Raw genomic sequence first — 25,436 nt, forward strand, 5'->3', positions numbered from 1 at the left:
TTTCGTTTCAATAAAAAATATCGTTACATACGCTTAGTAAGAGGTTTAGAAAAGCTATGTTCGCCTTTACGCGTAAATTGACAATGGATGGTTGATGTGCACTAGTAGTTGTAGTTGACATCGCTGCTGACAATCACAACGTTTAATGAGTAAGGATGGGGATATGGTCATAAAAGGGGCCGAAAAACCTGAGAAAAGGCGCTTTTTTAATGAAGATCTTGAAGAAGATGGCGACGGCGCCAACGATACGACAGGCGATGGCGTCTTGCAAAATGACCTTAGCAACCAAAACTCATTCTTGTTTGGAGGAGCAAGCGACACTCCCGGGGTTGAAGAGAGCATGAATGAAATCGAAGAGATCAAAGATGTTATTCCCAACCTTACAGACTCCCAAGCGAACGACCTGCTGCAGAAAGCAGGCACATCGAGCGATAAACGCGAGAGGATAGCCAGCGCCGTGGAAATATACTTTGAGAATCATGGACCTCAATCGAAGCCAACGGAACCAAAGCAAAGCAGACCTTCCCCTCAGCCAGGAAGTGCATTTAAGCTAACCAAAATCTCCGCCCCGCTCTCACCTACCCCAGCCAAGAGAATCAGAGACTACGGAGCGCGCCTATTCAAAAAGCACAAACCAACAGTGCGGTGGCGACGCTTTATAGGGTCAATGCAAGTAAGTGCGCTTGCAACAAGACCTACTGTCAAACCGTTAAAATACGGAAGTGAGCTTAAAATTCTCAGAACATCCAGCGATGCTCTAGGAAAATTGTATTACGCTAATGGGCGCAAAAAGGCCTCGATGGCAAACTACGTGCGGCTAGTAGACGAAAACCTTAACCGCGAGGTCGGCCGTGTGCCGGAGGATGTCGCTATGATCCTTTTTCCCCTAGTTGATTCTGACGAACTGGACTTTGAGGCCACTATGATATATTGCAATAATCGCAGATTAAGTGTTGGTGACTCTTTTATCGTTCAGCTCGATTGTTTTCTGACGTCTGTTATGTTTGAGAATTACTCGACCCTAACAAGAAATACCCCGGTCTTGAATAAGCGAACTTTTTCTCAAAATGTTGTTGAAAGCGAAGAAGAGCTTCGACTCAAATCGAGGAGGCTTGCGCTAATCTCTCTGTTTGATCAGGTTCAGCTAAGGACAATCTCAGAGAATGATAGTCTCGATTCAAGTTTCGACGAACCTGCGGAGGTCGTCGATCTTGACAATGAGAGTGATAGCGGGGGCGAGACTGCTAAGAATGTTGACATACGTTCCATTCAACCTTCCCAAATACAGGATGATGTTCTGAACGTAAACCAATTGAAATCATTATACAAATCAACCTTATCAATGGAATCATCTAAATTTCTTCCTGAAACTAGCCCTTCTGTGGAATCTTTCCAATTAGAACTGAGGCGCTATCAAAAACAGGGGTTGACGTGGATGCTTCGAAGAGAGCGGGAATTTGATTTGGTTTCAGATACAGCTTCTTCCGAGGAGGTGGATGGCGATATGATGAATCCATTGTGGAAGAAGTTCAGGTGGCCAAAAGATCTGTCTTGGGCATCCCAAAAACAGACGCGCATAGAGTTGCACTCTCAACATAGCGTGGATTGCTTCTACGCCAACTTGCATACCGGCGAATTTTCCCAGGCGAAACCAGTGATTAAGTCAATGCTAAAAGGTGGTATATTGGCTGATGAAATGGGCCTTGGTAAGACAATCTCTACACTAGCAATGATTCTAACTGTTCCACATGATAGAGGATACCATGAGCGAAAGCCCTCTGAACAACAGGAAAAGCTTGACGCTGATATAAGCATATTAGGCTCCCAACGAGTAGAGCACTCGAAGCCATATGCTTTCAAAACCACACTAGTAGTTGTACCCATGTCTTTGCTTTCACAATGGCAGCAGGAATTTGAAAAATCTGTATCTAACCCGGAGTTGCACTGCGAAATATACTATGGAGGCAATACTAGTAGTCTAAGAACGCTACTAACGAAAAACAAATCCCCTCCTATAGTTCTGTTGACAACGTATGGTACCGTCCAGCATGAATGGAGTCGATTAATGAACAAAAATACAGGCTACATGGAGTCAGATACCACTGGGCTATTCTCGGTTGAGTTTTTCAGAATTGTCATTGACGAGGGTCACACAATAAGAAACCGAAACACTAGAACTTCAAAATCTCTGATGGACCTGGAGAGCTCAAGAAGATGGATTTTGACAGGGACTCCTATTATTAACCGCCTTGATGACCTTTTCAGTCTAATAAAGTTTATGAGGCTAGAACCTTGGTCTCAAGTTGGGTACTGGAAAACATTTGTTTCCGACCCATTCGAAAAGAAAAACTACAAGAGCGCATTTGACGTTGTCTCGTCTATTCTCGAACCTGTAATTTTACGCAGAACCAAAGTAATGCGGGGCGTCGACGGAAAGCGACTTGTTGAACTTCCTCCTAAAGAAGTAATAATCGAGAAAGTTAGCTTTAATAAGAGCGAAGATACCCTTTATCAGTACTTTTTGAATAGAGCTGAAAATTCTGTCAAAGAAGGTCTTGATAGGGGTGATTTACTGAAGAAATACTCGACAATCTTGGTTCATATTTTGAGGCTAAGGCAAGTTTGCTGCCACTCGGACTTACTAGGATCTCTGGACGAAAATGACGAAGATTTAACTGAAAATAAAATGTTGACAGAACCTGTTAAGATTGATGAGAAGTTAGCCAATGCGACATCCTCTTCAGATATAAGCCAGGAAGAACTTGACGCCATTATATCTCTCGTGCAAACCAAATTCCCAGATGAAGAACAGTTTAAGAAGCTTGAATGCTCCATTTGCACCTCTGAGCCGATTGAGCCAATCATGCAAGTTGTGTTCACGGAATGTGGACATACGTTTTGTGAACTCTGCATCCTGGAATACATTCGCTTTCAAAGTGAACGGAAACAGGAAGTCAAATGTCCCAATTGTCGGCAAGCAATAGATTCTAAAAAGCTGCTTACACTTGAAAATGACTCGAACAAAATTAAAATCGTTCATTACAACGGTGGTTCTAAATCATCCAAAATCACTTCGTTAGTGAAGAGCCTGAAGAGGCTGCAAGATGTTTCTTCCGGAGAACAGGTCGTAGTGTTCTCACAGTTCTCATCATTTTTAGACATAATGCAAAGGGAACTATCTGCCTCATTCTCAAGTTCCGTCGCGCAGATATACAAGTTTGACGGGAGGCTTTCCATGAAGGAGCGTTCTAGAGTACTTCATGATTTCGCGACAAAAGACCTTTCAAAGCTTAAGATTTTGCTTCTTTCCCTGAAAGCTGGCGGCGTGGGATTGAATCTTACATGCGCTTCGCGCGCTTATATGATGGATCCTTGGTGGTCCCCCAGCCTAGAGGATCAGGCAATTGATAGAATCCATCGTATTGGCCAAGTTAATGACGTTAAAGTCGTGAGGTTTATCATGGAACATAGTATCGAAGAGAAAATGCTACGGATTCAAGAAAGAAAAAGGACCCTTGGTGAAGCCGTCGACGCTGATGAGGATGAAAGAAGGAAACGAAGAATTGAAGAAATACAGATGTTATTTGAGTAAACAATGGAAGAAGCCACGGCAGATTAGTTGTTGGTTGTCGTCAAAGTTTGGTTTTTTTTAAGCATTACAGTAACGTTCAGTTGTCCAGTACCAGATATTCATCACGCACAAGTGAGTTTCTATAGGAGTAGTTGTCCTTCGCCCAAGCTCTAAGTACAGAAAGGGATACGTCGTAGTCCTTTGTCAAGCAGTTTAGGCTCCTCAATGTCAGTAAGATATCACCTATTCTTATCCCTGTTGCGCGCGAAATGGCATCTAAGCTGGTTCGACCTGAGCCACTCAAATCACCCTCAAGCAGTTGCCAGCATATCTGCGAAGACCAGTACTTTAAATAGCTAACCAGTCCAAAAGGTGACAAGGGTCTCTCCGGACCTGATATCAGCCCATCACGAATCGAGAGCTTGTAAGAAAAATCAACTAGCAGGCTTCCAATACCTTTCCGCTGATAAGGAGGAAGCGTCAGAACACAAGCCAAGTTGTTTTTTTGGTAGGAGATCAAATCTTTAGAGAAAAACCCCATGGGCTCTTTAGTCGAACTTTGGTAGATGATGAAGAAGTCATAGTGGTCAGTTTTGAAGTACATGGACTTGTTGTCGAGGAATAGCTTAGTGAAGAGACAAAGGCACTGGCAGAAAAGAGGATGCTTTGACCCTCTGACCTTGCGGATCGTATATTCTGGGCTCATATACTGAATGCGCCCGGGAGGCTTCGTCCTGTACCTGCAACACGACACATGTCTCCGTAGCGCAACCTCTTCATCAGTGTACTTGAAGCAGAATTCGCAGACATATAGAGTGTCCAGCCAGAAGTCTGTGGCTCCAACTCCTGATGTCGTAGTGCGCCTGGGTGTGTCCACCGAATCCCGGATGCCCAGACTTTGCGTACCTGCAGCAAAGTAAGCTGCATTACCATAACGTGTCGGAAACATCTTCTCAAGGCCTAATTGAACTTTCCCTATATTGGGCTCCTTCAGAATTCCGTATAAATTCTCATCTTCTGCGGCAACCGTCTTATTCCCCATCGGTGAGAACGACTTGCACCCTTGCCCGATTAATCTCTCACGAAATTATTAGAACTTAGGGGGGCCCAAAATCACAGAGGCTTCGGCCTGGAAGACCTCAACTCAATGGCTTTTCTCATCTTAACATCCTCTTTCCGGCGCTCAGCTCACGAACCATTGGTTAACTTGATCTCGATGTTAGGTAGCTTTGTACGATAATAGAAAATTTTACCGCGTTCTGAGAGCTCATCGGGAAGCTCATCGCATCGATTTGTTGTAGGGTCTTAAGCCCAACAAGCGCAGAAGATAGAACACCCAGCACAACTGAAATAATAAAGACATATGGGGACTTATAGGAAGCGCTTCAATGAAAAAGCGCGAGCGGGCCAGATGGCCAAATTAAAAGAGCTCAAAAGGGTGAGAAACAAGCAATTTCTCAGACACTTGGATGATGGGGCAGGTGAAACAGAGAAGGCAGCGCCTCAGAAAAAAGATAGCAATGCTGAGGTCATAGAGCCTATGGATGATGAAGAAAAAGAGCTGAAGAAACGGAAACTCGAGGAGCTGTTTAAACCACAGGAAAGCAAGATTTCTCGGATAAAAAAGAAGCGACTCGATAAGTTCATCGAACATCAGCTCAAAAGAGAAGAGAAGAAGGTGATCATCGAAAAGCTCCAAGACTATAAAATTGACACCTCGATTCTGACCAGTTCTAAAAATCTGGGCCATGGGCGACAAACAAAAAAGGAGGAGTTCGAGGAGGCCCTCAAACTTGAAAGGCTCGGTAGAAGCAATGACCGTGTGAAGAATATTTTGTATGAAGAACATCAAACTAAGAACTGGGAGGAAGATCATGCGGAAAATAGCGATATGGGCAGTAACAATGAAGAAGAGGGAACATTTCGAGATACTGAAGGGCTTGAAAAATCCTCTTCCTTTGTGGATAACAGACCGGCCAAATATGGTGGGTCGGGATTTGGGCTAGGGTTTCAAAATGTCAAGGTCGTCAACAAGGCCAAGCCTGCCTCTAAGAAAAGATACAACTGGAGACAGAGACTCGAAATAGAGGATGCACGCAAGCATTCCAAAGAAGAAGAGCTTGACTTCGAGTCGAGCTCGAGTGACGAAGCAGAGTATTCCGAAGCTGAGTTCAGTGATGAGTCAGAATCGGACAATAAAAGCGGCTCTGACTTAGAAGCGTCGGTCTCTGAGGACGAAGAGCCCGGTGAAGCTTCAAACTTGTCTGAATCAGAGAGCGGTAATTCATCTGAATTAGAAGAACCAACAAGTAAAGCTGCGAGTGATTTCAAAGATTGGGCTGCTAATGAAATAAAAAGAATAGAAGGACGCGATGGTCCTTTAGAGACCCCTCAGCCTTCTTTCAAATACCAAAAGATTATACGTTCTGAGGACCTAGACGACGGTTTACAAGACGATAGCGCACCAATCAATGAGAACTCTACTAGAAAAGCATTTTTCGTTAACGTCACTAGACCAGACGATATCCAGAAAGCCAGGATGCAATTACCAGTTTTCGGGGAAGAGCACAAAATTATGGAAGCTATTCACCACAACGACGTCGTGGTTATTTGCGGTGAGACGGGTTCAGGAAAAACAACTCAAGTTCCACAGTTCTTGTATGAATCAGGTTACGGTAACCCCGATTCAGTCGAAAGCCCAGGAATAGTAGGCGTTACACAACCTCGTAGAGTGGCAGCTGTGTCTATGTCAAAGCGTGTTTCCCAGGAGCTAGGTGATCACCAGCAAAGCGTTTCTTACCAGATACGGTTTGACTCTACCGTTTCTGACAAGACAAAAATAAAGTTTATGACAGATGGTGTCTTACTAAGAGAAATGATGAACGATTTCATGCTTACAAAGTATTCCGCCATTGTGATTGATGAAGCGCACGAAAGAAATATCAACACCGATATTCTGATTGGCCTACTGAGTAGGTGTGTAAATCTGCGCGCCAAACGCAATCAGGAAAACCCCCAGTTAGTCAAGAAACTTAAGCTCATTATCATGTCAGCTACGCTACGGGTCTCAGATTTCAGTGAAAACCAGACGCTCTTTCCCTCTCCGCCACCAGTTTTGAAAGTTGAAGCACGCCAATATCCTGTTTCTGTTCATTTTAACAAGCGCACTGCATTCAACTACACGGAGGAAGCTTTTAGAAAGACGTGCAAAATTCACCAAAGGCTTCCGCCAGGCGCGATATTAGTATTCATGACAGGTCAGCAAGAAATAACACATATGGTAAAGAGGCTTCGCAAAGAGTTTCCATTCCCTAAAGCCACCCGTGGTTATAAAGAAATGGACATGAAAGATACAACAATGAAAGTTAATCCAAAGAATGCAGACGTGGAAGCGGAGGAGATTGATTTTAGCATCAATCTAAATGATGAACATACAGATGAGGGGGCTGATGACTATGAAGAGCAAAGCTCTGATGAAGAAGGGTTCGAAGAGACGCTGGAGGAAGGTCAAACGAAGAGTGACCCGCTCTATGTGCTTCCCTTGTATTCGTTGCTTTCCACAAAAGAACAAATGAAGGTATTTCAAGACCCACCTGAAGGATCACGGTTATGCGTCGTTGCTACTAACGTTGCGGAAACATCTTTGACCATTCCCAATGTTCGTTACGTCGTTGATTGCGGCAGGTCTAAAGAACGTGTCTTCAATGAGTCCAATGGTGTCCAAAGTTTTGAAGTTGGGTGGGTCAGTAAAGCTTCAGCAGATCAGAGAAGTGGAAGAGCTGGTCGTACCGGTCCAGGTCATTGTTATAGGTTGTATTCTTCAGCTGTCTACGAAAATGACTTTGAGCAGTTTTCGAAACCAGAGATCTTGAGAATGCCCGTGGAGAGTGTTGTGCTGCAAATGAAAAGCATGGCGATTCACAACATTTTGAACTTTCCATTCCCTACCCCTCCAGACCGCGGATTTTTGTCGAAAGCTATGAAGCTGCTACAATATCTAGGTGCTCTTGACCAGAGCGAAAATGTCACAGAAGAAGGAAGGAAAATGAGTCTTTTCCCCTTAAGTCCCAGATTTTCAAAGATGTTATTGGTTGGAGATGAACAAAACTGTCTGCCCTATGTCGTATCTATAGTGAGCGCACTTTCCGTGGGAGACCCTTTTCTTTCAGAAAACGAAGTTTGCATAAACACGGGTGATAGTGAAGATGGCGAAGGTCCTAGAGATAATGAAGATCAAGCTCAATCGCTAAATCAACAGCTAGCTTCCCGCTACCATAAAAGCCAAGCGAAGTTCAGTAGGCTGGACAAATATAGCGATGTTTTCAAACTTCTAAGCGCTGTTAGCTCCTTGGACTTCATTAAAAAGGAAGAGAGGATTCGATTCATGGAATCCAACTTTTTGAGACCGAAGATTATGGAGGAAATCAAAAAGTTAAGACAGCAAATCCTTTATATTGTTAAATCAAATACCTCGCGCGAGAACATTGCTGTGAATGTTTCAGAAGAAGATCTCAAATGCGGTATTCCATCTGAGACTCAAAAAAAGCTACTTAAGCAAATGGTTTGTGCCGGCTTTGTTGACCAAGTGGCAATCAGGGCCGACTTTCTTGCTCCTGAGGAATGTAAGATTACGAATAGGACCGCCCTGTCCAACATTCCGTATATTGCCGTTTTGGCTCCAAAGGTGCCAGGCGATATTTCTCACAACTTCGTTTACATTCATCCTAGCTCGATCTTAAATGGTATCGGCGAAGAGCCGCCCAAGTTTCTGGTGTATCATTCTCTGCATCTCAACCAGCGGACTGAAAAATCAAAGACTCGCATCAAACCTTTGTGTGACATCAAAAGTACGCCTTTAGCTAACATTGCTCGCAAGGGCTCACTGATAAGTTTCAGTAAACCTCTGAGTGGTCAGGGGTTGAGGGCTATCGACCTTTCCCCTACAGAACGCTATTGTTATGTCACTCCTAGGTTTGGGGCTACAGTCGATAGCGATCTAAAAGTGGGTTGGGATTTGAATCCCATTGCCGTGCATCAAAAGAAGCAGGCTGGCCGGTGGGTAGTTGATCGGTTTATTACGTCTAAGAACTATAACGCCGCGAGTGTCAAGAAGACTCAAGTCTAATCAAACCTGAACGACGAAGGGCTCTCAATTTTGTTGCACATCTTCGAGTGCTCATCTTATTTTTTTTGGTAACAAAATAGTTGCCGGGCTTGTTGGTAAATCCAAGCGAATGTCTTTTAACAGAAGTTGACCATTTCCAATAACGAAAGGTTGTGTTCAAAAGAAGGCAACGCCTGAGCCTTCGGCGACAAGCGATTGTATCAGCCTTTAAATCTATTCTCATAATCATCATATACGTTGTGTTGTACTACACTCTGGGCAAGTTTTTTTAAAAATTAGCATTTATTATCAAGTCTTCAGTAACGATTTAGATATTATCAACATTAGGAGAAAGACAAACTATTTTGGAATTAGATGGACCACACCGTTGTATTTAACAATTTACAGTCGGTTTTACAAGCGTATGTGTCGTCGGGAAAAAATCCGGCTGCTTTCTTCTTTAATGTGGAAGACATCCCTTGAAGCATCATAAGCATTATACTAACTAACTGTGATAGCGCGTCTTCAAAGTGCAAAGTTATAGATGAGAAGTTTCCTAGTAAGTTCTTCGAAAAGGACCCTGCTAGGATCTTCGAGTCCTACAAAAAGTTTTTGAAGCCTAAGCTCGATGGCGAAGGGAATGTCAAGAACAAAGACAACCTTCCTGTCACAACAATAGCCGAAAAGTTCAGCAAAAATGAGTACGTTAAAAGACCAGGTGCATTCTACAGGCTTCATCATGATATCAAATTGGTGTGTACTCTGCTGATACACTTCTACCCCCAAGGCACCAGAACATATCAAATGGTAGACAAGTTCTACAAATTCGCAACCGAGTTACTGCTGAGAGAATGTTATAGGTATGGGATCTCAATGGTTGAAGAATCGGAAGAACAATACAGCGACGAGAAAACTCTGTTCAATAAGCAGGTATCTCGCGACTTCATAAAGATATCTGTTGGTTATTCTGTTCCTTACGCCGAGTCTTATTATATTTCATCGGGCGGGCTAGATTTATTCTCTTCAACAATATCCAAATCGCAGCTGGACCATCGTGTGACAGAACCTCCTAATAGTAGCTTTGTATCGAACAAAATCGTTCCTCAAGCTGGCAACGAGATCGCACCCAAGCTAGGATTTGTAGCCGCAAACGTCAGCAATATCCCTGATCCAACGTTACCGCCTTCTGAGATGATGACCAAATTTTTGCACCCAAACTGGTACGCGCTTCCTACAACAGTATGGCTAGAATATGGCGATTTCAAATCCTGGGCTCCTTCTTTCAATGAAAGCGGTACTGTTTTAGATGCCGCCCGCAGGGGGACTATTTGGCTGGAGAAAACTGGATACACAAGCCTTTGGAAGCTCAAAAATAAGCACAAGGACACTCTTACGCGGGAAGATTCTGAGGAGGCTTCAAATAAGGAAACTAATAACGAGAGTACCGAGAGCGTATCGGCTGGCACAGAAGCTCTTAAACATAATGACATTGCACAACCTATTGGGGTGAGTAAAGAATCGTCTCCACAGAAAAACGTTGAGAGTGAACAAAACGTTGGAAATACGTCAAACGGTGCCAGCTCTATAGAAATAGACGAACACCAGGCCGATGATAAAGAGACTGGTGAAAACAATCCAGTATCGTCACCAATCTCTTCTGGTTCGCTCAAAATTAAGCTTGAGAACTTGTATGAATGGTCTCCTGGGAACAACATTAGCGATGAAGAAATTCAAGTCATAACAGAGGGCAATGCACATAAACTCGTGACGCAAACTCTTCTAGAGCTAAAAGAGATGAAACGCAAGAGAGTAAAAAGTAAGAAAGTCAGTAAACCTGCGGCTAAAGAAATGGAACTGTACTACAGGGCACAGCGGCTTTTACGGGAAGTGATGTTGGCCAAGAAAGTAGAGAGCGTTCCTCAAATAACAGCTAAATCATTTCCGGTTCTTCAGGCTAATTACATGGGCAGCGTGCCAGTTGTAAGAACTATTCAAACAAGGAAGAAAAAATATAAGAAATGAAATGCTCCTAACAAGCAAAGATTGAGCAAGGTTAGTTCAAATTATTTGAATAATCTATTGGGAACCGTGTACTATGTAGGGCTATTTAAAGATTCAAAAGTGCACCTCAGCTCCGCACATAAATGAGATGACGAGATAACAGTTGAGAGAACTGATGATAATCCATACTAATGACGAGACCATCGTAAGTAACCTGCCGTTCGCGTAGTTGACTCTCGCTGCTCCGCTTCCATTCAAAGCAGTGGACTCATTTGGCTCCCCCGACATGTCAAGTTCATCGTTTGAGTCAATTACTGTCATGATTTTGCTGTTAGAGGTGAAATAAATTAAAGGAGCCGATACAATCGGTAAAATCAAAGATAGGATCACTTGACTCAAATTCAGCATATCAGAAATTCCCCGGTCGCCCAAGAATATCGTCACCAAGAAACAAGGGATGATAGCGATCAATCTTGTCACCAACCGTGTGACCCAGGGCTTCAAAGTCCACTTTAAAAATCCTTCTGACACGATTTGGCCAGCCATAGTACAAATAACGCCCGCTGACTGTCCTGAAAACAACATGGCAAAAGCAAATATTAAGCCAGCAGCTGGCGAAATATAATAAGTTAGCAGGTTGTAGATGGATGTCAGGTCTGCGTCGTCAGCTTCTGGCTGTCCATACAAAGACGCAGCAGCAACTATTAAGATTGCTGAGTTCACAAACGTGGCGATAATGAAAAGCGAAATGATGAGCTCAGCATATGAGTAGTTCAGTGTGTACTTGATGGCGCTAACAGAGGGCGAGCTCCCGAGTTTACCGTACTTTTTCAGATCATACTCGTTAAGTCTGGGCTTTACAAGAGAAGAACCAAGGTATAGCGAGTGGGGCATCACAGTAGCCCCAAGTATTCCTAACGAAATAAACATGGCTTGTTCGTTCTCGAAAACGATCTTGGAAGGCAAAAACCCCTTAAATAGCTCTGCTTTATGTGGGACTGAGATCTTGAAGAGCTCCAGCAGAAAGCATATGACGGTTGCAGATACAAGCGTAGTGACGAACATTTCGAAAAAGCGCACTTGCTTCATGGAGTGTTCCTCTGGCCGGTAGAAAATCAAAATCGCCAGGACGTCCAGTACTGTAAGCAGAACACCCCACAGCAGAGGTATCTTGAACAAAATCTGGAGTGCAACTGCTGTGCCGACCACTTCCGCGAGATCTGTTGCGATGATAGCCAACTCTGCAAAAAAGTAAATCACCAAGTTGAGCTTGCGAGGCAAGTGACGACGGCAGTTCTCGGCCAAATCGAGCCCAGTAACAGTTCCTAGCTTCACACACAAACACTGCAGGATCACTGCAAAGATATTTGAGACGAAAATTGCGAAAAGGAGCTTATAGCGAAATTGCGCACCGCCTGATACGCTCGTGGAATAATTACCGGGGTCCATGTACGCCACACTGATCATGACTCCCGGTCCGACGAAGCTGGCAAACTTCCGCACTATTTGAAGCACATTAGAAGCACCCATCTTGTTTGACTTGCAGGTTTAGGCAAATCGTTGGGAGGCGGAGGACCGTGCTCTGTTGTACGACTTTTATCTATATGAGACCATGTGATCAACTAACATGAAATTTAAGTGAATTCTGGGTGCATCTTTGAAAGTGCGCATTGCCGCCGAGCGTTTTGCATGTACGCCAACACTAAGAGCTAAACGAAAGTTCTAGCAGAGCGAGAGCAAAACTTTCTTCTATTGCAGGGCTAAGTGATTAGAAGTTCGGAAATTTTGCTGGAGCAAGACAGAGAGATTCAGCAGTTAGCTTTCCACGTGATCTGGTGATAACCGTACGCAAAGATGTTTTGAAATTATTATTTTTACAGGACTTGAGCGCAGGTCAAATGTTGTCATTGCAGGTGAACAGACCCTCAGGAAAACTGCTAGTCGCAAGGGATTCGGAGTCTGAATATGGACTTCAGGCATCGATTTAACGATGAAAAACCATCTAGTGCCAGACTGCGCGAGCGCAGCTCGAGCTTTGCGCGCACTGCATGGCATGATTCAACGCACGAGATGAGTGCTTCACGAAAGGACGACCTCCCGCTGATATCCACGGAGGTGCTTGACATTCCCAGCCAGCGTGCACTAGTGGTGGCCGTGTTCGCCATTATTCAAGCATACAAACTGTATGACCTGATACTTCTCAAATCGGGTCTGCCGGTTGCCGGCGTGCTACTGACCAGCTCCCGGTTCAACTTCATATCCAAGTACCTCGTGATCGACTCACTTTTCTTGTACTTTCTGCCGGGGCTGAAGATTCCTAAGCTAACTTTTAGACCTGTGGCGGTGCTGCTGCAGATTATGGCGGTCACTGCGACAACAGTTTTTTTGTCCAATGAGCAGAACTTTCCCTTGCTCACCTTCCTAGTTTCTGCGTGGACGAAGTTCAATGCAAAGGAACTAAGCCTTACGGGTGGTTCTGTCAGCCAGCGCAAGTTGGTAGATCCCGCATCGCACTTCAAAGGTGCTCATACTATCAAAATTCTGCCGGAGAACACTGCCATGCTTAACCCATTTCATGACTCTTTCTGCATTAATCTGGATGGCACAAGTGTAGACGACATCCACATCCCTCTGAGAATAAACTCCACGTCTGAATTGGACTTTGTACAGTTGGAATATCACAGTTTGGACTCTCCCGCTAAAGAGCTTTTGAATTTTACAAAAAAGCAGCTTGTCGAAGTTCCAAGATCGCACGAGTTGTTCCAAAGGGACCGTGCCTCCCACCACAATTCGATTCGGTACTTCCTGCTCCCTGTGGAAGAAATTGGTCTGTACAAAGTCAAGCAAGTTATCGATTCCAAGAAGTTTCATCTCAGGCTCTATAAGTCTGAAGTCATCATTCCGCACTGCCCTTGGGGTGTGATTGCTGGATTAGGCAACTTTGACAGATGCGTTGGTGATTCTAATAAAGTTTCTATTGAAGTCCACGGTGTCCCACCTATGGAACTTGAGTATACCCGCTCTTTGAACGGCGAGTCTTCGAAATTCGTTGATTCAAGCCTTCAGCCAGAATATTTTGATTCTCCTTTGATGTTCAATCAGAAGGCCTACACCGCTGAAAACCTGGCGGACTTAAAGTGGGCTCGAAGCTACCCGGTTACCATCAATTTAGAAGCCTTACTGAAGGACGATGGTGTGCACTCCTACACTTTGCAAAGGGTGGTTGATGGATTTGGCAACAAAATGGATTTCTCGGGCTTGTCTTCTAGTCTTTTGGAAAAGTATGGGCTTTCTTACAGCTTCAAAGTCCACGACCTTCCAAAGGCTACACTCGATTCTAAATTTGATCACAACTCTCCCACGAAAAGATCCTTGGAAATCAAGTTTGAATCTTCTAGAGATTGGGATGATGCTGTTCCATATAAAGCAGCTATCGAGGTCATAAACGATTCAGAAGAGAGGTCAATCTTGGAATATGAGCTGAAAAAACCAGTTACTGAGATTCCTATCGACCAGCCAGGCACCTACAGGCTAGAATCTGTGGGGTCCAAGTTCTGTTCAGGTATTGTTGTTGACAAGTCAAACATTTTGGTAACACAACCTATTCCTCCACGCTTAGAGGTGAAGTCAACACCTATATTAGATCAGTGTGTTGGGCAAGTCGGTTTGAATTTTGACCTTACATTCACAGGTGTCCCACCATTTTACTACAGGACCAAGATTTACAAAATCGAGGGCAAAGAGCGCAAGCTGCACGATGCAAAGAAGTTCACTTCTCAAGGCACTAGGAATCAATTCCACTACAGCCCCTCATCGGAAGGAAACTACGAAATTGTTTTTGACCAAATCTCAAATACTTTGTTCACAAAAGCCATACCCCTGAGCCCTGTTGAAGATTACACCTTTAAAACCTCAATGAGAGTTAAGCCAGACGCCGCTATTTCATCTCATTACGCAACACAACTTTGTCTAGGAAGCAGAAGCAAGGTTCCTGTTGCCTTCAAGGGTGAACCACCGTTTTCTTTGGAATATGATATCCTTGAGACATCAACAAATAAAAGGGTGACTTACTCACTGAACGACATCAACTCATTTAACTATGATCTGCAAACACCTGTATTCGATGTCGGTGGCGATTATATTTTATCGCTTGTTTCCGTTAAGGACACCTCTGGGTGCTTGGTAGGCCTCAGTTCCTCTGACGCTCGCATTGAGGTCCGTCGCGATGTACCATCAGCGGGTTTCAATTCCTTTGAAAACCATGATGTAATGTTGATAAAGGAAGGTGCATTCGCGGAGCTGCCACTAAGCTTGTCGGGTGTTGCTCCTTTCACAGTATCTTATCAGCATTTTGATTCGAAAGGAGAGCATATGGGAACCTACGACGCTACTTTTATGTCAAGCTACAAGGCAGGACTAAAAGTTGAAAAAGAGGGCACATACAAACTCATGTCTGTTAAAGATCGCAGCTGTTTAGGAAAGATAAGCGAATCTAAGGAATTCAGTGTTGCATTTTTAGAGAAACCCGGCTTCAAGGTTTTGGAGCATAACAAGTTGTCTAAACATGATGATATGGTTTTCGCCAAAGATGACGTCTGCGAGAATTTTGAAGAGACAGTTGATTTGGTATTGAGTGGATCCGCTCCTTTTGTTTTGTCTTATGAGCTGATGTCTCCCAGCGGCCAGATTGCGTCGCGGTCCATTCAAGTTGCTACGAAATTCGCTTCGATCAAGCTGCCGAATGACAGGTCTGGGCAATACACTTTGACTGTAAAGGGCGTCTCAGACTCTCACTATACGGAGAAAGACCTAGCCAAGATAGGGTTTACTACTCTTGATGTTGTAGTTAAACAACATGTTAGACCTTTGCCCGCAATCGGATTTGCTGAACCCGGCAAGACTTTCAGAACCTGCTCCGCAGATGTTGACAACTTATCAGGCCTTGAAAAGATTGCGCTACATGTCAAAAGTGGACGGGCCCCCTTCTCGGTTTCGTTTAGCATTTACCATGAAAGCACCAGCAAGACAGACTACGTCACGATTGACAACGTCACAAAGAAAAATTTTGACTTCTCTAAGCTTTTCAAAGGTTTGAAGCTTGGTACTCACATTGTTACCATGGGGAAGGTAGTTGACGCCAATGGATGTACCTCTGAATCAGGATCGGACAAGAATCACATCCTTATTTCCATAACGGATGTCCCCCGAATCTCTTTGGCGGAGCCAAACATGGAGTTTTGCGTCGGCGATTATGTTGCTTACCAGCTGAGCGGCCTGGCTCCATTTAACATAAAGTATGAGTTCAACGGTGTGCCATTGAAATCCAAGGAGCGTACTTCCCAATTTGTTAGGTTGGCCTCTGAGGCAGGTATCATATCTGTTCTTTCCCTGCAAGACTCAGCTTCTCAATGCTTAGTTAACTTCACACGTCCTGGGATGGAGCGAGAGTTTGAAGCTCTTTCTCTTGTTGTTCACCCAATCCCTTCAGTCACAGTGTCGCGCGGCGACTATATTGTTGAAGATATTCATGAGGGCGACCAGGCAGAAATCATTTTCTCGTTTGAAGGAACGCCCCCATTCTCGCTGACATACGTCAGAACTGAGGAGGTTGACGACAAGCGCGGTAAGAAAAGGCCGCAAATTGTGGAAACTCACAAAGTTGAAGACATTTACTCATATGAGTACCGCACTTTCACAAGTTTGCAAGGTAGATACGAGGCAATTGCCATCTCTGACGCTTACTGCTTCGCCAAGAATAACGCATACTTTGCCTGAGCTTATCGGTCACTGCGGTTCGCGTTGATAGTCAAGAGGCACCTATTGTACATTATTTGATTCATAAACGATATATATAATTCACACAGCATTTTTCTTATAAAAAAATGAATTGCACGGCTAGCGACCAAGATTAGCGCTTGGAACTGGATAGTGCAGAAAGCTAGGTGAGAGCTCTATCGTGAATTAGATGAAATATCCTAAAAGGCTCAAACCGAGTCAGTGGAACTCTACCAACAAACTCTCGAAACCTAAAGTCATTACGTTTGATGCATATAATACGCTGTATTCCACCACACTTCCAGTCATGGAGCAATACTCGCGCTTGGGTAGGAAATATGGGCTAGATTCAAGTGCACAGGAATTAACTCTCAAGTTCCCTAAAGGTATGTGATCCAAAGTCATTAGTGAATATTGACACACGCTAACGTTGTTCCAGTTTTCAAAGATCTCCGAGAGGAGCATCCCAACTATGGGAAACACACGGGGATTACAGCAGACAAGTGGTGGGAAATTCTAATTTCGAACGTATTCGCACCTGCTAAAGTTTCCCCGCGAATGGTAGATGAGATCTTGCATGTTTTTGAAGGCTTTGGCGCATACACAGTTTACCCAGATCTATTGGAGCTTCTAGAGCTCATACAGCAAGAGCACTCCGAAGTGGTATTAGGAGTCGTAAGCAATACAGATCCGATCATGTACAAGCTGTTAGAGAACATCGGCTTAAAACCGTATTTCAAAAACCACGTATATTTATCGTACGACCTCGAGCTTTCAAAGCCGGATCCAGTTTTCTTCGAAGCAGTGCTACATGATGTTGTAAAGCAGCACCCGGAGCTCCTAAAGAATTCGACGCTTGAGGAGCTGAAAACTGACTGTTGGCATGTGGGCGACGAGGAAAACAATGACTTGAATTGCCCCGCGAGCGCAGGGTGGAATGCTGTGCTTCTTGATCGAATGAATAAGTACAATCACTTTTCTGAGAGTTTTGAAAGGGCTCAGCGCAGTCTTCACCAACTGTATACAGATAAGATAGATAACGATTCGGGTAAAAGTTGGCAGCTATCCATGAAACAAGTTGATGCTATTCAGTTATCGGAACGGCGGTTTGTCATTTCGAACTTTCGGACGCTGAGCCAATTGTTATTCCCCAGTACCAGCAATGGTCCAAGTTCTAATTAACGAGTAGTATTATGAGCAAGAAAGTGTCATTATGGATGTAAAAATGCCCCACAGCCGGCCATGGGCAAGAAGGGTTCAGGTATTTTTCCAAAAAATTGGACGAGACCGGATTCGAACCGGTGACCTCTTCCTAACACGAACTATGCAAGGGAAGCGCGCTACCCCTGCGCTACACGCCCATATCTCATAATATTGGAAAAAGAGTAGTGTGATATATTCTTAACAACTTTGATATTTCCAGGTCGTGTCTTATTTATGGAGCTTTGAACCATATAAAGTCGGCGGTTCGTTGGCTCGATGTGATTATGGTTATTCTTCCCAAATATTCTTGTTCATCTTTCCTTTCCTAAATCTCATGTTAGGCCTGGAGCCTAGCAAAACTTATAGTTATAGACCTGAAAGCTTATAGTAAGCCTCATCTTCTCTGGCGCTCCTCGCCATCTATGGTGTAGTTCCTTACGTGTCTCAGAACATCCTTGTTACATTACTGTTTCATGACAACCCACGTTTGTTTAATTCCCAGTCCTGTTCTTTTCGCTGGGCGGTTGGGAACTATTGATCGTTTGCGTTAGATCAATTTTTGAATGTCGAGTACGGTTTGGTGTGCGACCCTTCCTTGTGTTTGGGCAACTTTCGAACTCATTGGATTTTATTCAACTTGAAACTCATCCTGAGAAATAGCTTTAGAGCCTTCAAACCTTTTTGCGATTGTCTTTTGGGCCCAATTTAAACCCCATATTAGAATATTATCTGCTACCTTGGAAAAAGCGCTTCGAGGCTGCAATTAATCTGCTTCGGTCAGACGTAAAAAAGTTTTTATCTTACATTGGCCAGCCTCGCTCGGGCCATATTTTGAAGCAATACTCCCCGCCGTGTCTATATGAAAGACAATTTACTGCATAGATTTCAATTTCAGTTGAGGAAAACAGCTGCTGTCCCGTTGAAGGGTATTCATATTAAATTGTGGTAATATCTGCGAGCTTTAAATCACCCTGCCGGGGACAGTGGGAGAATAGTTCTCGGAAAGATAGCGATTTAAACTTCGTTAATAGACCCTTCCGTCAAGAAAGTCAGAAAAAGATATGTTCACGTGCCTTGGACATAAGGCAAGTTTTAACAGCCCCAATCGAAGCACCTGCTACTGTTGAAGCATGCAACCCTGAAGCGGCTGACGCAGCCAGAACTGCGATATGTTGGGTTACTTTAAGAGAAGCATACATGTCTCAATCTCCGCGAGAACACCGATATGTGATTGTTATATAGTGCAGAAAGCCGTGTGTTCCAAAACGTCAGCGGCTGAATCTGGTCAGCAACGAACATCAAGGGAATTCCAGCGGTGATAAGGCCCACGCACGGCCCAACGACATATAGGGAGAATGCTCTCTGCAGCCGCCCTGATGCAGTAAGAATAGGAATGTATGAGAAAAGCTGATAGTTCTTCAAAAGTTCTGGAGGGTCATTAACGGAATACGGGATAGGGGTGCAACGATGAAAAAAAGTCGGTTGTAGAACCTTCTTGAGTTCACTGCTGTCGCCTTATGGCTTGATGTCACCGGGGAAAGTGCCCTTTTCCCTTTGCTCGTCCCATCTCTCAACCCAGTCCAAAGGACACAGAGAAGAGAAGGTTCTGAAGAAAACTTTGCATGGGGCGAAGTCTTCACCCTTGGCATTGATGCACTTGTAGTAGTCCACGTACGATTGCCAGCAGTGCATGGTTTGGTTTTGGTTTGGGAATCTGGCGTCGAAACCGACGGTGTGTAGTGGGGATTCTTGCTTCTCAGACATTTTGAATCTTGGTGCGACTGTTAAGCTAATTCAAGGAACAACTCAATGATCAACCTTTGACAGCCTCCGAAGGTAAGCGTTGAATTCCAAGTAGTACGAGATTTTTTTCTCAGAGAACATACAAGATTTGTCCGATGGTTCCATATCACTACATACATCTACTAATTCTCCCAGGTTTTAATTGGCCAATGATCATGTGATTAATGCGGGCCCCTCAGGGACGCAGTTTAGCCGCTGCTCTCAAGTTATTAGCTTCAAGGCGTCTTGCACCAATGAACTATGATTTTGATTGTCCAGCGCATGGATGAATCTAACCAATTGGAAGCTCAGGTCCCAAAACTCGCGAGCTTGGTCAGGTTCGGTGGAGGAAGCCGCCGCATTCACCAGAATTTTGAGCACTTGCACCATAAGCTCCTCATCATTGAGAATCGTAGACACGGTTGATGCGTTGCCGCTGTTCGAGTGAGTTGTGTTTGCTCCGCGATTTTTGTTTTTCTTGTTTCGTTTTGGTTTGGATTTAGGTTTAACCTCTGGCTGGCCGCCCCGCTTGCCACCATCATAGTTCAGAAACACCATTAGAAGCACACCCAGTACTTTTGCTTCATCTTGTTCAACGCATTGAACAAGAAGATCCCGAGGAGTGAGTTTGATTTCTTTAAAAAGATAGTCCCAATGCTCAACTTCAATTTTTCGCAAGCAGTTGCTGATTATCTCTAAACGGCCGCTAAATTTAGGCCCCTGGTCATAGTAGTCTATCAGCTCAACAATGCTTTGTAGAGGCTCATTAGTCAAAACTTTACTTGATAGGATTTTTTCTAAGGAAAACTTGTAATGATTCAGGGCGTGGTATCGGGTATCAATATCCTGGCTTGGGGCTCCTTTCTGGAGAAGGTGATTGATAACTTGGTCGAGATACATTGTCTGGTGTGGAACAATCTTGCACAGGTTGCGAGTAAATACAAACTGGACACTGTGTATGATTGCGGCGTTGTATGAGATTGCAACTGGATAATCGTTTTCATTAACTGCCACTCTAGCGATAGGATCCGCGTTATTCCATAGGTCTTCTAGTGAAAATATCACTACAGATTCTTCCTGGACGAAATATGCCTTTGCGTCAACGACATCTAAAATTCTCTCCACGTTTTCCAGCAGAGTCTCGAAAGACCACTCTTCGGAATCGCCTTTTTTTTCCCACTTTACAATAGAGCCCAAAGAATAAGAAAGGAAGCCTTCATTAAAGGCTAAAACCCAATCAAATGCCTCTTCAAATGATTCGGTTAGCTTTTGGACAGGTAATTGATGGAATAGTTTGACTTTTGACGATCCGTCGGCATGAACCTTGGATATAACATCGATAACACGTATTTCTCCCGCCGAATTTTGCAAGATTATCTCAGCTATTTTGAACATACTTTCAATATCACTGTCGTCTGCGTTTTTTGAAGTTACTTTCAAAAGTTTGTATTTGGAAAGGGTATTGGCATGAAAGCTTTTCAAAATTGAGCTCGAGGGAATAGGGTATTCCCATAGAATTTGAGCGCTAAGATCAGGTATCGGCCCCAATTGCGAAGGCATGTGGTAGCATTTCAATAGTTCATTCCTTTCTTCATCAAGGACGTAGCAGAGTAGATATTCGGAGCCAAGCCAGCTCATTTCTAACACTATCATATCTGGGAAGCTGTGCCACTCATTTGATATCAGGTTATGTATCAAAAGAATATTTTTGTTAGAAACATACGCCGCAAGCATGGTAACAGGGCCGTTCGCTCTGAGCAAGGGAACGTAGTTATTGATTGTTTGTGTTGGCAGTTTTATGATTTGGAATGGAACATTTCCGGAGGATTCTGGAGTTGGTGAGAAAAGCATAATGTCGTTAAAGTCGTTTAGTAAAATGAAGGGTTTAGAATGTCTCATGTCACAAAATGGACTCGACGCTTCGACCCAAAGGTCCCACTTAGCGACTCTCCCGTCATGCGAGGTGCACACCAGAGTTCCTCCTAGAGAGGTAAGACTCGTGAAATTTGCAAAGTCATCCAATTCGTTGTCATTGTTGTCATTATCGAGGGTCGAAAAAATGCAGTTGTAGAACTCGGTGAGAAAAGACATCCCATTCTTTGTCAATATAATGTTGGCTTCCTCGGTAATGTGTTCAAAGCAGTTAATTTCTGAAAGCGCCTTAAATCTCTTGATAATTTTATCATCTTTAAAGTTGTATGAAACAATCTCCTTCTTAAAAGCAAGAACTAGTGCACTACCTCTCTCAAATGTATTGATGAGAGAACTTTCGGCACTAAAATCGAGTTTGTCCGAATAGACTATTTTTTCTCTGACATTAAGTCTGTTAATTGTAATCTGTTCTGAACTTTGAGAAACAACGCATAACGAGTCTCTGAACTGTAATATCTTTAATCCGCCAGTGACCTTAATCAGCGAAGTATCTTTCAGCTTAAAGTTCTGTAGCTCCAAGATTTGTAGTCCGTGAGGGAAAAGAACAAGCATGTATTCCTTGTGATCGCCATTGTCTTCTGTGTTCACCTCACGAAAACCAGCAAAATCAAGTATGCTATGTTCAAACTTTAGAATTATTCTGAGGCGTAGCTCTATCCTTTTTATTGGTATTTCATCAACATTATCAGATGATCCAGTTAAGAAGTGCAAAAATCCCTGCTGCTTTTCAACTGCGTACCCATTTTGTATCACTTTATGGACATCAAACTTATCAAATACTGTGAGCGCATCACTTTCGTCGCTATTGTCAACAAGTTCTTGACCAAAATATGGATCCATGCTCTGAATGTCTACAATCGGTATGCCTGTTTCCTTCAAGATAGTGGCGGGGCTTGAACCCAGAAGAACCTGGAAAACGAACACAAAGTTTCTTTCAGAAACCACATAAAATGTTGCCTTCCTCTGATGCAACCCCGCGTAATTTGGTCCAGCCTCGGGAACTATGCCACTGAATAAATCGCTATTTGCTGCATCAGCAAATGCAGACTTGTTCTCCCCATACTCTTCAATGGACTCGTTACTGCGCAAATTGGTTGCTACAAGTGCCATCGGCTTGTAGTTGTAAATCAGAACCTGCCTGGTAGTGAGTACGACCATGCAATTCGAGTGTGGCAACAACACTGTTTGGAGAGTCTTTTCATTGTTGGCAGGTCCCGGGTTCTCTGAAGGTTTAGCGAACGGCACCCTCGAAAACTGGGGTGGTTTCAATGGACCTATAAGCATTATGTTCCATTTATGACTCCTGTTTAGGTGTTCTCGGTTACCAAGAGCAGGTCTTTTAGATTATGTATGCCGTTTAATGATCGTGCTTGACGGAATCCTGTCAACTAAGTCTCTGGCTCTTAGCTATGATGAGCGACACTGGACCTGAAGATTAACACGTCTTCTATATGCTTTAGGTCTGAATGCTATTATATTCCTACCAGTTATTCGTATTTATCACTCAATGCTTAGACACTGATGGTTTTCCAAATGTTCAGACCATCTGTGCCGGTGCTTACCAGACAACCCGGGATCTGCTTATGCCACTTCACGTCTTTCACTTCTTTCTGCCAGTGTACAAACAAAAGCTGTGGAGGGATCTCCTGAAGCTCTCTTGTTTCAGCAGCCTGTTGTTTGATTTCTTCATCATCAGCCTCAACGGAAAGATCCCACAAGCTTACGGTGTTATCTTCACTAGCGACAGCGATAATAGAGTCATCGAGTGGGTTGAAGGATATGGAGGTAATTGCACCCTTGTGGAAGTTGTACTGCGCGACAGGACTTGTCGAAGCAGCAGTGTTTGGCGAAAACTGTCTCAAGTCCCAAACGCCCCAAGACCCATTGTCATCGCCACTAGCCAAGAGATACCCAATCTTTTCGTTCCAGCTGATGACGTTGACATCAGTTGCGGAGGCTTTAACAGATATGGCAGGCTTGTGCTTCTTAGATCTGGTGTCCCAGATCCTGATGTAGCCATCACATCCACAAGACGCAAAAACCGTAGCTTCGGTACGCGAAAACTGGATGTCTTCGATGGACTGATTATTGCCGGCGCTGAAAGCTGTTTTGTCAGTGATCCACTTAGATGTATGTCTTTGGGTCAGGTACACTCTGCCTGAGCAATCACCGGTCAAAAGAGACCCGCTTTTGTTCAATGGGGACCAATCCAATGCATAGCCCTCAACGTTACCGTGCGACCTCACAGTATGTATTGGTTTCTTGGCAGTCTTAGGAAGTTGGTATCCAGGAATCTCGAAGGCTTTGACCTGAGGGCCCAAGTCAAAAATGTAAACCTCACCGTTTTCGCTCATTGTAGCAGTGAGCTTTTCGGGGGACTCAGAGGCAAAGGGCGAAACCTTCAATCTGTTTGTGGTATCTTTAAGAGGGATGTTTTCATTCTCGACGATAGGGTCTTGGTCTTCGTCCTCGTCGTCATCATCTTCCTCTTCGTTATTGTCGTCCTTGACCAGTGTTTTTGCAAGCTGTGACATTTTTAGCAGCAACAGCTCGTTGTCTTTCTTTTTAGAAGCCTGGGTAGCAGTCGTCAAAAGAAGGGACTGTGGGTAGTTTCGGCGTTCGGACCCTAGTTTGTCGGGAACAATGTCGAGAGACAAGCAAGGCCAAGGGAGGTTGACGTTGTGTAACATTTCGTAGACCGTGGGATCAGCCTCGAGGACCTCATCCGGCCCCAAAGGTCTCGACATATGTGGCAGATAGAGCTGCTGCTCAGCATTCTGCTGGTTCTGTTCCGCAGCCTGGTCTTGGTTCACCAACTCTTGGGCCTTCTGCTGGTTCTTTTCCATGAAATCTTCGTCGCCGTCTTGCTCATCTTCGTTCTCTTCATCCCCGTCCATCTGAATGATCTCACCATCGCTTTCGAACTCATCACTGTACTGGTCCTCGAATTCACCCATGTCGATGTCGCCCTCATCTCTGGAGGCAGATGGGGGTAGATCGCTAGAACCCACTTTTCTCGACACCACGCGGTCATCAGCCGTGTCTGCGACTTCCTCAATCTGAGCGGATCTCTTCACCATTGTCTATAATGACTAGTTCTGAGCCAGTAATATGCTCTACAGGATAGTCGCCTAGCTCATCTCATCGACCTTTTCTTGTCGCGAAAAATTTTTTGTTTTAAGGTCTAATGAACAAACCGAAAAGAAAAACGAGCGCGCACGTGAGCACAGCAATGTGTATCTCCTGCCACCAGCATTCCCTCAAAACACCTGAGAGCCCCTCGAAAATACGGTGACAAGTCTATTACGGCCCGGAAACTTCGAAATCAGGCCCAGTCTTGCTTTTTTGTTTTTTGGCCTTTTTTGCTGACTTTCTTTCTTGCTCTTGGATTGCAAGTAACTCCCTGTTCTGAGAAATGAAGTTTACAAAGAACTCCGGATCTTTCTCCTTCTTTGCTTGGTGGAGTAGCTCCTCAACGTTGTCAAAAACCTCGACTTTCGTCTTGTCCAGTCGGTTCAATACCTGGTTTTCTCTTCCATAGCACTCCAACTTGTTAATCTTCTTCATTGATTTGAAGGACACCTCGCCTGGCTTCATATATCCACTTTTCCGTAGATTTATCCAAGGCGTCGCTAATATCGTGCATTGCGGTAATTTATTTCCTTGGATTGACTTGGACTTGCACAGCTGTAGACAGTCACGGACCACTTCTTTAGGAACATTACGAAGGTCGCACTCGCCATCAAATAGCTTTAAGTAAACATGTCCGCTTGAATATTTGTCTGCATGGAACCAGTAATAATTCAAGTCCTTGTAGCCATATTTTATCAGCAAATCGTTTTCGAACTTATCCTTCCCAACAACAATAGAGTATTCACAACCTTCGTCAGACTTTGCTGTGTAGAAATATACCATGCTTTAACAATACAGACCCTGTTGTTTAGCCGCCGAGTGGCACTTTGCTTGTTTGATTACGAACTGAATTTTCTCAACAAAGTGGTTCTAAAAGGGAATATCGTGGATAAGTACCTCGAAAGAGCTCACAAAGTGTAAATAAGGATCGGCGGC

The 25,436-nt window shown here is 44.0% G+C and overlaps 11 protein-coding genes and 1 non-coding gene across 12 annotated transcripts; 5 read left to right on the forward strand and 7 right to left on the reverse strand.

Annotated features, from left to right (window-relative positions):
- Positions 1-145: 145 nt before the first annotated feature.
- Positions 146-3,592, forward strand: RAD5 (DNA helicase RAD5; the record flags this gene model as incomplete). Its single annotated transcript, XM_002553828.1, has 1 exon — positions 146-3,592. One exon carries the CDS (start codon positions 146-148, stop codon positions 3,590-3,592), a length of 3,447 nt encoding a protein of 1,148 aa, XP_002553874.1.
- Positions 3,593-3,668: 76 nt separating this feature from the next.
- On the reverse strand, positions 3,669-4,613 carry SAS2 (histone acetyltransferase; the record flags this gene model as incomplete). The annotated part of the gene is made up of 1 exon (XM_002553829.1): positions 3,669-4,613. The coding sequence occupies one exon, from the start codon at positions 4,611-4,613 to the stop codon at positions 3,669-3,671; it is 945 nt and encodes a 314-aa protein (XP_002553875.1).
- A 321-nt stretch (positions 4,614-4,934) lies between these two features.
- On the forward strand, positions 4,935-8,696 carry ECM16 (ATP-dependent RNA helicase ECM16; the record flags this gene model as incomplete). Its single annotated transcript, XM_002553830.1, has 1 exon — positions 4,935-8,696. One exon carries the CDS (start codon positions 4,935-4,937, stop codon positions 8,694-8,696), a length of 3,762 nt encoding a protein of 1,253 aa, XP_002553876.1.
- A 354-nt stretch (positions 8,697-9,050) lies between these two features.
- On the forward strand, positions 9,051-10,697 carry RSC58 (Rsc58p; the record flags this gene model as incomplete). The annotated part of the gene is made up of 2 exons (XM_002553831.1): positions 9,051-9,097; positions 9,194-10,697. 2 exons carry the CDS (start codon positions 9,051-9,053, stop codon positions 10,695-10,697), a joined length of 1,551 nt encoding a protein of 516 aa, XP_002553877.1.
- A 93-nt stretch (positions 10,698-10,790) lies between these two features.
- Positions 10,791-12,206, reverse strand: SMF3 (putative divalent metal ion transporter SMF3; the record flags this gene model as incomplete). Its single annotated transcript, XM_002553832.1, has 1 exon — positions 10,791-12,206. The coding sequence occupies one exon, from the start codon at positions 12,204-12,206 to the stop codon at positions 10,791-10,793; it is 1,416 nt and encodes a 471-aa protein (XP_002553878.1).
- Positions 12,207-12,641: 435 nt separating this feature from the next.
- POM152 (Pom152p) lies at positions 12,642-16,451 on the forward strand (the record flags this gene model as incomplete). Its single annotated transcript, XM_002553833.1, has 1 exon — positions 12,642-16,451. The coding sequence occupies one exon, from the start codon at positions 12,642-12,644 to the stop codon at positions 16,449-16,451; it is 3,810 nt and encodes a 1,269-aa protein (XP_002553879.1).
- Positions 16,452-17,009: 558 nt separating this feature from the next.
- DPI35 (Dpi35p) lies at positions 17,010-17,633 on the forward strand (the record flags this gene model as incomplete). The annotated part of the gene is made up of 1 exon (XM_002553834.1): positions 17,010-17,633. One exon carries the CDS (start codon positions 17,010-17,012, stop codon positions 17,631-17,633), a length of 624 nt encoding a protein of 207 aa, XP_002553880.1.
- A 96-nt stretch (positions 17,634-17,729) lies between these two features.
- On the reverse strand, positions 17,730-17,812 carry KLTH0E09328r. Its single transcript is given in 2 exon segments — positions 17,730-17,765; positions 17,777-17,812. It is a non-coding gene; the product is annotated as a tRNA-Ala (tRNA).
- A 1,357-nt stretch (positions 17,813-19,169) lies between these two features.
- Positions 19,170-19,418, reverse strand: COX12 (cytochrome c oxidase subunit VIb; the record flags this gene model as incomplete). The annotated part of the gene is made up of 1 exon (XM_002553835.1): positions 19,170-19,418. One exon carries the CDS (start codon positions 19,416-19,418, stop codon positions 19,170-19,172), a length of 249 nt encoding a protein of 82 aa, XP_002553881.1.
- A 240-nt stretch (positions 19,419-19,658) lies between these two features.
- On the reverse strand, positions 19,659-22,652 carry RIC1 (Ric1p; the record flags this gene model as incomplete). The annotated part of the gene is made up of 1 exon (XM_002553836.1): positions 19,659-22,652. The coding sequence occupies one exon, from the start codon at positions 22,650-22,652 to the stop codon at positions 19,659-19,661; it is 2,994 nt and encodes a 997-aa protein (XP_002553882.1).
- Positions 22,653-22,879: 227 nt separating this feature from the next.
- Positions 22,880-24,448, reverse strand: RRB1 (ribosome biosynthesis protein RRB1; the record flags this gene model as incomplete). Its single annotated transcript, XM_002553837.1, has 1 exon — positions 22,880-24,448. The coding sequence occupies one exon, from the start codon at positions 24,446-24,448 to the stop codon at positions 22,880-22,882; it is 1,569 nt and encodes a 522-aa protein (XP_002553883.1).
- Positions 24,449-24,671: 223 nt separating this feature from the next.
- JLP2 (Jlp2p) lies at positions 24,672-25,283 on the reverse strand (the record flags this gene model as incomplete). The annotated part of the gene is made up of 1 exon (XM_002553838.1): positions 24,672-25,283. One exon carries the CDS (start codon positions 25,281-25,283, stop codon positions 24,672-24,674), a length of 612 nt encoding a protein of 203 aa, XP_002553884.1.
- Positions 25,284-25,436: the final 153 nt, after the last annotated feature.

Source organism: Lachancea thermotolerans, assembly GCF_000142805.1.
Source record: "Lachancea thermotolerans CBS 6340 chromosome E complete sequence".
Lineage (NCBI taxonomy): Eukaryota > Fungi > Ascomycota > Saccharomycetes > Saccharomycetales > Saccharomycetaceae > Lachancea > Lachancea thermotolerans.